The sequence below is a fragment of the Erigeron canadensis genome, chromosome 5 (genome assembly GCF_010389155.1).
Source record: "Erigeron canadensis isolate Cc75 chromosome 5, C_canadensis_v1, whole genome shotgun sequence".
Lineage (NCBI taxonomy): Eukaryota > Viridiplantae > Streptophyta > Magnoliopsida > Asterales > Asteraceae > Erigeron > Erigeron canadensis.
This window is the reverse complement of record NC_057765.1, coordinates 37435359-37448482: the sequence shown is the minus strand read 5'-3', so window position 1 is coordinate 37448482 and position 13124 is coordinate 37435359. Positions and strand designations below refer to the sequence as shown.

Sequence of the window (13124 nt, the reverse complement as noted above, 5' to 3'; positions counted from 1 at the left end):
TTTTGTATGTATAGAAAATAAAATATAAACATGTTACACTACAAGCATTTAGTATCCGTTCATGATAGCCTAATAATAAAAAAAAACATGTATTTGACGCAAACGAAAACGAGAGATAAACCATTGAACCTGTTCATTCAAAGAATAACATGAACCATTCTTTCTAATTCGTTGATTCAAATAGAATATCGAAAGTTTGAAAATTTCATACTAAGACACAGGTGTATGAGGAAAAATAAATTTTTGATATATTAAAGTCTGATCATTACCTCATACTTAAAATCATATAAATAGACAAGCAAAATTCAAACATGCCCTAAAATATAAATCGGCCACAAGTTATTTAAAAAACAAAATAAAAAGAACCCGAAAAACTTATAAAAATTTTCATAACTCATAAAAAATGACTTTTTTGGGCCGAAGACGACCCAAAACCCCACTTTACTACCATTACCGAATATTAAAACTTTCATTTCCACCTACTATTAATAAATTGACCACTCAAGGATAAGGAAAAAAAAAATATCCAAAGAATCCGGATAACGTGAAATACATGAAACCCTGAATAAAAAATGAAAATAGATCCCTCTTTCTACTCTGTCTTGCCGCCCATTTACCAATCTTCAACCCATTCTTAATCTATACAACAAAGCATCTATTAAAAAAAACACCCAAACAAAACAAAACAAAAATTCCTCAATAACCACTTCAAAATCCCTCTCTCCAAAATCATTCTTTCATGACACTCTAACAAAATTAAATTTATCATCATATGATCATGGAAGACCAGAAACACGACATGTTGTTAGGAGGCAAATATGAAAAAGGAAGACTTATAGGGAAAGGTACATTTGCTAAAGTTTACTATGGTCGTGAAATATCAACAGGTGAAAGTGTTGCAATAAAAGTCATAAACAAAGATCAAGTTAAAGATCAAGGCATGGTTGAACAAATCCAACGTGAGATCTCAGCTACACGCCTTGTTCGACATCCAAATATAGTCGAATTACATGAAGTCTTGGCTACTAAATCCAAAATTTATTATGTTATGGAATATGTATCAGGTGGTGAGCTATTTGCTAAGGTATCAAATGGTGGAAGGTTAAAAGAAGATGTTGCACGAAAATATTTCGTGCAACTGATAAGTGCAGTTGACTTTTGTCATAGTCGTGGTGTATCACACCGCGACATTAAGCCAGAAAACTTGTTGCTTAATGGAAATGATGATTTAAAAATTACTGATTTTGGTTTTTCGGCTTTGAATGAGCAAAAAAAGATAGATGGTTTGTTACACACGCAATGTGGGACACCGGCTTATGTGGCACCTGAGGTGCTTAGAAAAAAAGGCTATGACGGGGCAAAAGCCGATATTTGGTCATGTGGTGTTGTGTTGTATGTCTTGTTGGCTGGTTTTTTGCCTTTTCATGATGAGAATTTGATGTGTCTTTATAGAAAGATTTTTAAAGCAGAGTATGAGTTTCCGCCCTGGTTTAGTCCAGAGACGCGGAAACTCATCTCCAAATTATTGATGGCGGATCCTGAAAGACGGATCTCCATCCAAGGGATTATGCGTGTGCCGTGGTACAGAAAAGGCTTATCACGGCCACGTTCTTTTAGATTGAATAAACAATTAATAACAGTTTCTGGTTCGTCCCCGGATTTGCTGTCAAATCCGGGGACACTAAAAAAATCTACATCATCTCCATCGTTTTTCAATGCGTTTGAGTTGATTTCGTCTATGTCTTCTGGGTTTGACTTGTCAACTTTGTTTGAGACTAAAGAGAAGAAGAAAGTGGCTTCAATATTTACTTCAAAGTTTTCGGCTGCAGCCATTGTTGAAAGGCTAGAAAAACTAGCGCGTGAAATGAGGTTTCAGGTTGAAAAAGAGGATGATTTTAAAGTGAAGATGGAAGGAACGGAAGAAGGACGAAAAGGGGTGTTGGCAGTGACCGCGGAGGTGTTTGAGGTGGCTGCGGAGATGACGGTGGTCGAGTTTAGTAAAGATTCCGGTGATACATTGGAGTATGAAAAGTTTTGTGAAGAAGAAGTTAGGCCAGGGTTGAAGGATATTGTTTGGACCTGGCAAGGAGATGATTGTAATTCCAGTGTGGATGGTGATGGTAGTGTTTGTTCTAATTAATTGTTTTTGCCAAATACTCGTGTTAGTTTATTCTATATATGTTTTGATCTTGCATTCTTGCTAATTGGTGATTTGCAATATATGTTCAAAAAAGATTTGGATGTCATTTAGAACTTGTTAATTAGTTGTTTGTTTTTATTAGGCAACAAATTAACTTATAAATTTGTGTTTGTGATTTAATCTTGTAACTTAATAGTTAGAGAAGTTATAATAGACTTTGTAGTTGCAACTCCCTTAATCTTGTAACACTTCAAAGTAGTGCTCGATCTAGAGCAGATATATAAAGAAGCATCCCATGTGGGATTTTTTTTTTTTTTTTTATATAAAAAAAGGTAGACTTTCTTGTTCAATGTTATCTTTCGTACAAAATGAATAATGACTGGACCAAGTTGTTTGAACATATAGTCTTTAATAATATAGGAGAAATCGATTGTTAGTGATCGCCTGATCGGTACGCTAATGTTGAAAAAAAGAGATCGGTGCGCCACTGCGCTAAATCATAAATCCGTCGACATGAGGGAGTCGTACCCTCGAATAAAATATACGGATCTATGAAACCAACCAGAGAGAGGTAGATACCCCGATCAATATGGGCATAAACTTGTTTTTTAAAGTAGTGAATTATTTATGCATATTTGGATGTATAAACGTTGTCTTAAGTGAGTTAGATGTTACAAAGCTTTTCGACAATAACAAATCTTTATTTAAATTCTCGAAGAAGAAAACCTTACTTTGTTAATTAGTATATAAGATCTTAGAAAGAAAAACTCTTCCTTTAAACTACCTTAAGGTAAACTAGTGACTAACCCACTTAAGTTAGTTGTTTATAATTAGATCAAATAAAGTCTAGATTTTAATTAGTATCATATATAAGACTTTCATTATCGCTTTTTGCTTCGATCCAGGTTCTTTTTAAATAATGAGATATGAACAAGACTATATATAGTCAAACTTCTAGTACTATACAAATTACATTATATATCGAATAAATCTTAGGCAATACTCAAAATGTCTTATTATATTATTGGTATTTCTTAAGAGGTTCTATGCTTATACCTATCTCAAAAAATATTTCAAGAATAATCTCTTTGATTAATTAGATATTTTTAACAACAAATCTATTTTATTTTTATACTACTATCTCAAATAATCTTATTTGCTAAATAAACTCTGGACCTTTTTTAAAAAACAAAAATTTATGCTAAATGAGCTAATTACATACTGGCCCCTTCTATTATTAATTGAGTTTTTATTGTTTATACTGAATAATGTATGTATTTGAATAAAATAGTTCAAGAAATAAGAAATAGTCAAATGATGCTTCCAGATTATGTGCAATATAGCCATGAAGCCCCGACATTCAAAGCAAAGTTGTCCACTAGAAAGTTGCCATCAAACAAATTAAAAAAAAACTGGTGTATTTTAATGATCATGATCATTATTTTTTATTTGCAGCATTATAAATATCCAATAAGTTAATGTCACAATCAATTGTGTATGGGATGAATGTATATATTGTCATGATTCATGAATACGTGTAATTGAGTTATTTTAGGACAAACATTTAATTGCGTTTAATATCATTATGTTATTTTTTGGAATGTCAATATTATCATTAAGTTAAATTAAATAACTAATAAGTCAAATACAAGCTGTCTAAAATATCATAATCATTGAACATTGATTAGCAGAAAATAGCATTATAATAACAGAATATGCACAATATTGTTTTAGTTGTTCATTAGGGATAAAATTTTAGTCACATAGTTATTGAAAGATTAAAAAATGTAGAGTTTAAAATGTATAGTAGAACCTCTATAATTTAATACTCGATGAAATAATAACCTCGATAAAACTAATAATTTGTCCAGTCCCAACTTGAGACCAGTATAAAATTGGACCTCAATTAATAAAATAATAAGATAATAATTTTTTTGAAACCCAAATGTAAATATATTAGTCCCAATAAAACTATAAATTAATAATGACTTAAATATTTATAAATTTTAACATTGTCTAGCAAAAATGTATCTATAGATTGTTTTTTTTTTGGAACATGGAATCTATATTGAGTTCATCTTTAAATTTTCTCATTACATTTAAGAGTTAAAGCATTGTCTTCTTGTATTGTAACAAAAAGTTGTGAAGTGTTGTGGCCGATAATCTCTTGAGAGTTTTTGATATTGTAGTTTGACTAACTTTTGGATCGAAAGTTTTGTCACCCCACTACACCAAATCTTGTTGAGTACACCCTTGATGATATCACTTATACTTGCATAACAATTTTCTTTGTTGATTGGTCATGGTTGATTTCTTTACACCTTTTAGTTAATAAGCCATAGTTTATGTGATTTTAAAATCTATCTTTAACTTAAAACAATGCACTTGACAAGTTCATTTAATTTAATGTGTGAACATAAATTGAAAATGAAAGTTAAAAAGGGAATTTTTGAAGGTCATACATGGACATCTTTAAATTAATAATTTATTAAATTATCGATATAATAATATCTCGATAAATTTATAAAAAACTTCGGTCCCAACATTATTAATTTATAAAGGTTTTACTGTATGTCCATAGCATGCATAAACTATTTACCCAGTTCTGTTGTTAGCTTCACAAGAGTATGTTAATTATAAAATGCTTTTGTATTTCATTAATGTCTATTAAATGGACATCTATAAACCCTTATAAAGGGTATTAGGATTAAGTTTTAAGCACTTTTTTTTATTCCCATTATACCTTCCTTAATTACATTGTATTTTATACATCCTTTTCTAAATTCCGAAATTACCCCTATCAAAATTTAAACCCTAAAAAAAAACCATAAAAAAAAACACATCACTTTTTCCAGCCGATCTCCCTATCGCAACCCTTGCCATCAATTCATCACCATCAACAACTAAATCACAACCTCTATCTCTCACTCTCTCTCTCTCCCCGGATTCACCGCCCCCAACCACCGTCGCCGGATTCCTCACCATCAACAAGGGTTTTTCTAATATTGACAGCTGTCTTCCAACCGCCGCAACGCGCAGATACCAGGCTAGTTTTTCTAAAAATATATCCAAATTCTCATATTACAGAAAATAAGTACAATCTCAATCTCCAACATATTTATTACTCATTATTAACATTTTAGAACTTTTCTTCATACAAACTTTGTATCAACATAGTTGGCATACATACATATAAACTATGAATTGTTAATAGTTTATAATATATGAAGGTGCCATCCAAAAATCATGGGACAACAACTTTGAAGCAAATGATTTTAGATTTATCTTTGGCTGTCCATTTGATTCTCCATTTGTTTATGATTAAATAGAGACCACGAGGACACGTCGACTAAATCAAACATATAACTTTAATGAATGAACATTTTATAATTTCAATTTCAATAAATAGATACATACATATACTTCAAATATGTATAGATGTGGGCACTTAAACTCCACAACTACGAACATGGATAAGAGTCGATTTTCAATTGATAACCCTACATTTGACAAACATAAAACTGTCATCGTGATAACGACTTACATTTCACACATCTACGCAACTGTCCTTTATCGGGTTTTCATCAAAAGATATCTAATCTTATCGAGAAAACTTCGTTATCTTTGGCAACTTGCGAAAATGCTTTCAAAAACACATTATTACTCGTATTTTAACGTCGACATTTGCCAAAAAGGTTAAGCCTGAAAACGAGATCAACATCCATTTAGTAGGATAGTTTGTCCATCATACACAAAAACAGAATGAAAAGATTACGCTGATATGAAAAGATCCCTTAGGCCCTTGGGCCATGTTCACAACACAAGAGCCCACCATATTTGTGAAGCAGGGGCCCATTTTTTGACCAGTAGGATAGGGAAATAAATCTGGATTGTTGAGAAAATAACTTCCTCATTTAAGTTACTAGCGAATTTACCCGGGTTTAACCGAGCGTTTTAATTAAATTTATAAAACTATAAAATATGCATGTAATTTTTGTTATTAATTATAAATCGATATGGAGATGATAAATTGAAAAACATAATAATTATAAAAAAATTTAATAACATAATAATTATAAAAAAAAATTTCTTTGTTTGTAATAAAAGATTAGGAACTTTAAATAAGTATTTAGTGAGCTATTTTTAATTAAAAATATTGTAAATTATTTATGACATCATAAGTAAAATAAAAACCTTTTTAAAAAATATGTAGACTTGCCACATCACAATTTTTCTAAAAATATTTTTAAAAGACAATTATCTTTTATTTAGTATAGAGATAGAGATTATTGAAATAATATTTTTTACCATTATATATTTGATATAGAACTTTTGGACAAAAGTGGCTAGCAGTCAACACAAATCACCTCGCACAAGAATACACCCTTTTGACCAAAACCCATTTTAACCCTGTCACCCAACCCATCCATTTTGTCATCTCAAAGTATGAACTTAGAAATTACCTACTTCTGACTACAGGTTCTAACTTTCAGTTGGATCCTCTGTTCTTGAACGTTGTACTCAGAAACCCGTGTTCCAATCTACATTTAGCCACCAGAAGAAAAAAAACCTTGTCAGCATTTAATAATGAAAAATTAGCATAAAAGCAGATAGAAAATGTTAAACAAGATGAAACCAGAAATCCATAAAAGCATCCATATGATGTACAAAAAAAATAGGATCCAAAAAGCCATATAACTATTAAACATATGATCTCACCAGATTTTCGGCCTTTATATTACTTCTTGAACAGTAGATAAATTTTTTTAGTATTAACTACATTTTCCACTCCAGCTATATGTAGATAAATAACAATCTAAAATCTCATGAAGAAATGAACCTAGTAGCTTATTGTAGATTTGTAGCAAATAAATTACATTCATATTTCTTAAAGAATAATGATACAAACAATGTTAAATTCCCATTAGAACTTAAGCCATCTCTTCTCCTTCTCTTTGCTGGAAACAGCATTAGAAGCCGATGCATGAGCTGCTTCAACATCTGCCAAAGCTTTACGGGTCTCATTCAGCTTCCTAAGAGCTGCCTCATAAACCACCTTCTCTTTCTTGTTTCGAGTTACCATCTCTTCTAGTTTTTGAACTCTGCCTCGGAACTCCTTCACCTCATCCTCAAAAGCAACCAGAGCCCGTCTGTCACTATTCTTACCCATCTGTAAATCTTTCTTTTGTTGTTTCTTGACTGATCCAACTTTCAATGCTTCATCATGCTTGGCTAATTGTGTGTTTATAAGACTAAAAATATCTGACTCGGGTTCCTCTTGTTGTTTTGCAGCTTTAGCTGCTGCTGCGAATTTTTTATCACGTTTTCTCTTCCCACCTCTGTTTCGTTTTTTCTCTTGATTATCTTTATTTTCAGCTGATTTTAAAGCATGATCAAGAGACTGCTTTGGAGGCAACACTTTAACCGCAATGGGGTCCACTCTTCCTTGACCTTTCACACCCAAGCCCATTCCTTCACGAAAACCCATGTTAGCCATCATCTTAGAAGCTATACCCCGGGTGTGATTTTCCCATGTTGCAAAAATGGCAGTTTCGGTTTGTATGCCTCTTTGAAGATTTGAGCTCCCAAGAAATCCTAAACCTTCAGGAGTGTCTTCTATTTCACAATCGGCAAGATCGTCTTGATCTGACTCTGAATATGAATCACTATCATCTTCATCAGTCATTTGGGCATATTCAGACAAAGATACAGACTCGTTTCCAACGCTGGAAGAGCTACCATCGTTTCGAAAAACAACCTGGCCCACCCCGAGTTCATCATCCCATGACTCAAGTTCAGCTTCCCGCCAGATTCCGGTTTTACTATCAGAGGTAGCCCATACATTGGATCCCACCAATGACTGATTCCATGTTGTAGGACTATATTTTTTCAACGAGGATAAAGGAAGATCAATGCCTGGGTCAAATAAACAAAAGAACATATGACTATTTAGCATAAGATGTGGTCATTTCGACCTATTAACTAATGTAAGGCACGATTCAAGTTAAGTTTAATCTCTAATGGGTCAAAAACGAGTTACCAGAGAGGGATCCCTGTACATGCTACCAGGGGAAAGTCGAGTCCTTTACTTTGATGTACGCGGCCTAACCGGCATTCCTCAAGATGTTTAACTAGTGAGGTTCGAACCCTAGTCTCTTATGGGACTTTTAGGAAGCCTTACCACTAGACCACCTTAGAGATGGTTTAACAGGTCAAACAGGTAAAATAATCTTACATTAGCATAATAGGTAATAGGTTACCCCCAAGGTGTATTATGGAAACATACAACCTCCTAAAGAATAACTCATAATAAACTTTTGTGAATATTTGGCACACTAATTATTTATAGATAGCTTTGACAGAAAATATTTTAGGACGAACCAACAAGACCTGCTGTGTTCATACCAAAGAATTACCCAGTTTAAAAAGTTACCCAACCTTCTTTACCAGCTCAATTTCCTTTTCCCCCTGTAAAGTCTGAAGGTCCACCAATTAGAATTACAGTAGAGGGGTGCCCACACAATGCGAAGGCGGTGTGGTGGTGGCGGTGACTGGTGGTGATGGCGACGACTTGATGGTGGTGGTAATGGTGGTGACTGTTGGTGGTGGTGGAGTTGAGTGGCGTAGGTAATTGATGTAAAGGGGGTTGTAGATATATTTTAAGAGATAAGGGATATATGTAAAGTGGTAAGAGGGATAATATGGGTATTTCCAATATCCAAATTATCAAACTTTCAACAAGGGGGTGTAAAATTTTTATATAGTAGTACAGAAGTACAGATAAGAGAGTATATGCACCATGGGACGAGCGGCACTGGGTACCAAATCGACACCGCTGCTGTAAGAAAAACTTGCAAATCTGCATTTAGGTGGTGTACTATTAGTCGGTTGAACATGGTAAACATATAATCTTCCCTTCTGTTATTACATACAAAATTCAACAAATTAAACCCTTGTACCAATATAAGGACTAGTGCAGCAAGATGTTTCATCGCCTGTAAGCTAATAATGTGGACCAGAATTGGTTTAGTACACCTACCAACTGGTTCTCCGATGTTGGAGTAAGGAATGAAACTTTTGCACCATTACGACCTTCCATTGAAACAATCAAACCATCATACCATCGTCCATCAGAGTGGCGGAATCTACATTTTGACCCAACAGAGTATTCCTTCAGCGTTTCCACTTCTGTTTGTTTGGAATCGAGAATGTCTTGATTCACATCTTCAGCTTCCTTCAATGGTTCCACTTTTACATCTTTGGAGTCAATAGGATCTTGGTTCTCCCTATTACCACCGTCATTCTTCATCTGTAGAATATCAACTTCTTTTAATAACCTAGCCCGTTTGAGAACAAATAGACCCTCTTCGGCATCTTTGATAGATTGAAGAAGCTCTGCATGCACCTGATTAAACGCATATATATGATTATCAATATACCTTTAATATATTTGAAATTCCTGACTTTTATGTTATATGGAGTAATGCATTAGGTATCTTTTTTGTCATCCTTGAAGACAAAATTTGTATCAACATGATCTGTCCACATGACATCTATTTTATTCACAGGCATGTTTGGGCAAAATCGTTGAATATTTTAGCCAAAGAAGACAACACTCTCATAAGACTAAAACGGGCATTCATATGACACAACAAATTATGCATTGCAATTTGCATATTACTTATTAGTGTAAAATCATTCTATGCATATTCAAAAGAAAAAAAATTATTATAAAGTGATATACTAATATACACAGAGTGAGTTGTGATCTGACAAATTGTAGATACAAGAGAAAAGAAATACTAGTGCAACTAACAAGAGCTGCTGGCAGTATGCAAAGTTGCAAACCTTTTCAATGTTGAAATGATACAAATGACAATTGATGATGAGTTTATTTCTAGGCCATGGACTGGTAAGTATGATCAAAAAACAAGAAACCGATATAGCACAATCTCAAAATTGACTTCTAGATAAAAAGGCGGGTTTTTATAAACTTGTGAATGGAGATTTTATAGTACATTCAGAATGTACACATATCGCAGTCATAGTCAATCCATAAACAACTTTTGAATAAAATTTACAATCTTGTGAGAGAAATACTGTTTTTAAACTAAAAATATGGAAGCAAATGACTGCAAAACACATTAAGAGGCATAGAAATAAAAACTCAACTAAAATCAGTTGGAATACTTGAAGGTAATGAAACATTATACTTATAAGTTACACTTAACTCCTATTGTAACTTCAATTTACTGTAGGCTCATACACTAGATCACAAAGCAAAAAAAAATAAAATAAAAAAAAAGTCCTGCCATGGTTAGGAAGTGGCAATTCTATATTGAATGGAAATGGACGCGTGTTGATATCCTCAAGCACTGCAATAATCTTTTTATCTGAAAATTCAATCTGTGAAAAGTCAACAATGTAGATCCAGGGGCATTCAAGGTGTTCTATAAAGTTGGGCGAGAAATGGATGAGCCTACAAGACGCGGTCACACCTTAACAACCTTTGGATCTACGTTGGATTATTCACAACAAAAAGAGAAGTTGTTGTGTCAAAACCCCGATCATTAATGCTGGTATCAAAACCTCACTTCTCTTGTTTGGTGGTACGTTATGCTCACAATCATCGTTATAAACTAAAACTTAAGTCATCATGATTATGCAAAGCATGTGTCTCCTAAAGACGTAAAGTTTCATTATCTTTAGATATGCCAGCGCCTTCTATTCGAGTAATTCCTCGTCATTAGTTTCCACCTTATTCAGTAGGGGTACCAATAATACATACTATTCTATTATAAATCACACTCAAAATACTCCAATTACGAGTCTTTCAGATAGGCAACGACATCAAAGTCGAATACTTTAAATCATTTTGTCACACTTCTACGCAACATTCAACTTGGAACTAACAAATCCCACAAATTCTAAGTTACCCACAAAATCTGAACACTTTTCAACCTTAAAGAACACCTTTTGAGCTAAAACAAAACATAAAATAAAAAACATGGGTATTGTGTAGATTAAGAAATACCTCAAGGATTTCAGGATTATGTGGGTCGGAAGCAAGGGCTTCATCAAGGGCAGCGATTGATTCTTTTTGTTCTTGTAATTGAAGCTCGAGTTGATCTTCAAGAAGCCTTCTTTCTGCATCGTCCGCCATTTTTTCAATTTATTGTTGATTTATTAAAGAACAGAACCTGTTCATAGAAACTGGTTCTGATTTGCTAGGTCGTATGTATGATGTATGCGGTAACAACAACATAAGGTGCGTTTGTATAGGTTATTGTTTTTTTTTTTTTTTTTAATATTTTAATTTGCTCAATTTACTTAGAATAGATTATTTTGAAAACCTACAGATGTAGAATTAGACCGGTGTGAATATATGGTTTGTGTCTAAATATTTTGCCGATTAGTAATGTTAATATGTTATTGTTATAGTTTTCAAGTTATATTTTTTTGAGCTATATGTTTGATTTGATATTAGAGTAGAACCAACCTAAAGCAACGCTGGTGTGGCGGTGATAGTAATGATGGTGGCATCAATGATGGGTGGTGGCGGTGATGATTGTTGATGGTAGTGAGGGCGACGACTGGCTTTGGTGGCGACAACAGTCGAGGCGGTACATGAGATCAACAATTACCATCAATATATTATTTTTTTTATAAAATTATTATTTTTTTGTTTGTACTCGCTCCTAAATTTTAGGACCATATAATATTAACCGGTGATTTGAACATATTAGTATAATATAATAAACTAAAAATACTTATAAATGAAAATTAATGTGTGATTCTTTTAACAGTTGAGAATGGATTCCACGTGTTACCCATCTTGTAGAATCGTACAAGAATGTTCAAATATTCAATGGATCCATTATACTTTTACTAATTATAATCAAGATGGTTGTTATGCACATGGATCAAGATAACAATATTTAATACTTTTCTTATCCTTCATGATGTCACATATATGGTATCTTGCGAAAACCTTTTTGTAGCCCAACCTACAATTTTCTGCCTATAAACAAGTGACAACCAGTGATGTTGCCAATGAGTATATTGGGTGAGTGCCTAATATGTTATCACTCGCTGACTAATCTTGATTATTTTTACTGATACAGTAACATGTTTGTTAATTCCACTTTAGAGAGTCATGAACTCATGATATGCTTTCAATTGATTCTTTGAATTAGTTAAAAAACATTACATTTGTACTCAACTAAATACATTATGTGAGGACAATTAATTTTGTTTTTGTTAATAAGACGTACTTTTATCCCAACAAGTTATCCCCCGAAACATTTTATCATGGTATTGTTGGTGAAACCTAAAAATTAACTCCACTGAGTTGATATTATGTATGTTGTTGTTTATGTGGATTTCTATTAGCTAAAAGTGGTTATAATACCTTAGATTCTTAGAATCACTATTTTAGTATATTATAAGATAAGATTTTGTAGCCTTATTTACGTAACATTTCAATATATAGTGGTTTAGCTAGGGTTTAAGATTTTAAACCGAGAACCTTAATGCAATTTGCAATCTATGATTTAATTATGTGTGAATTTCATCATTATTTCAACATATATATTTGTTTCATCGGTTGGCTTAAATTTGTTTTAACAACGTATAGCTTATTGTTTTAAGACTAAGAGGAGTGAGAGTTTTGAGAGGGAGGTGCGACTTGCGCCATGTGGCAGTGAGGTAAGAAGAGTTGTCCTTTAAAAAAAGTGGAAAAATTTGAGTGATTAAGGGTGAAACGACTTACGTCATGTGACACTTTTAATGATTGAGATTTATTTTCTTTTTTATTCACTTTAAATATAAATAACAATTTTCGTAACAAATAATAATAATAATAATAATAATAATAATAATAATAATAATAATAAGGGAAAATGATCCGTACTGCAGACTTTACCTAAGCTTAGGTACTGCCACTTTAAAAAAAGTTACAAATTAAATCTTTGAATTTGATAAA

The 13124-nt window shown here is 32.9% G+C and overlaps 2 protein-coding genes across 2 annotated transcripts; one reads left to right on the top strand and one right to left on the bottom strand.

Moving 5' to 3' along the window:
- Positions 1-540: 540 nt before the first annotated feature.
- On the top strand, positions 541-2246 carry LOC122602018 (CBL-interacting serine/threonine-protein kinase 5-like). Its single transcript, XM_043774755.1, has one exon. The coding sequence runs from the start codon at positions 773-775 to the stop codon at positions 2138-2140; it is 1368 nt and encodes a 455-aa protein (XP_043630690.1). The 5' UTR covers positions 541-772; the 3' UTR covers positions 2141-2246.
- Positions 2247-6835: 4589 nt separating this feature from the next.
- On the bottom strand, positions 6836-11400 carry LOC122600833 (zinc finger CCCH domain-containing protein 22). Its single transcript, XM_043773608.1, has 4 exons — positions 11175-11400; positions 9180-9545; positions 8939-8999; positions 6836-8056 (listed from the first exon to the last, which is right to left on the bottom strand). Exons 1-4 carry the CDS (start codon positions 11301-11303, stop codon positions 7065-7067), a joined length of 1548 nt encoding a protein of 515 aa, XP_043629543.1. The 5' UTR covers positions 11304-11400; the 3' UTR covers positions 6836-7064.
- Positions 11401-13124: the final 1724 nt, after the last annotated feature.

Coding starts and splice junctions, on each gene's coding strand:
- LOC122602018 (XM_043774755.1), top strand. CDS start 773: ATGATCATGGAAGACCAGAAACACGACATGTTGTTAGGAGGCAAATAT.
- LOC122600833 (XM_043773608.1), bottom strand. CDS start 11,303: ATGGCGGACGATGCAGAAAGAAGGCTTCTTGAAGATCAACTCGAGCTT. Junction 9,546..11,174: donor ATAATCCTGAAATCCTTGAG/GTATTTCTTAAT, acceptor GCGTTTAATCAG/GTGCATGCAGAGCTTCTTCA. Junction 9,000..9,179: donor CAACATCGGAGAACCAGTTG/GTAGGTGTACTA, acceptor ACCTAAATGCAG/ATTTGCAAGTTTTTCTTACA.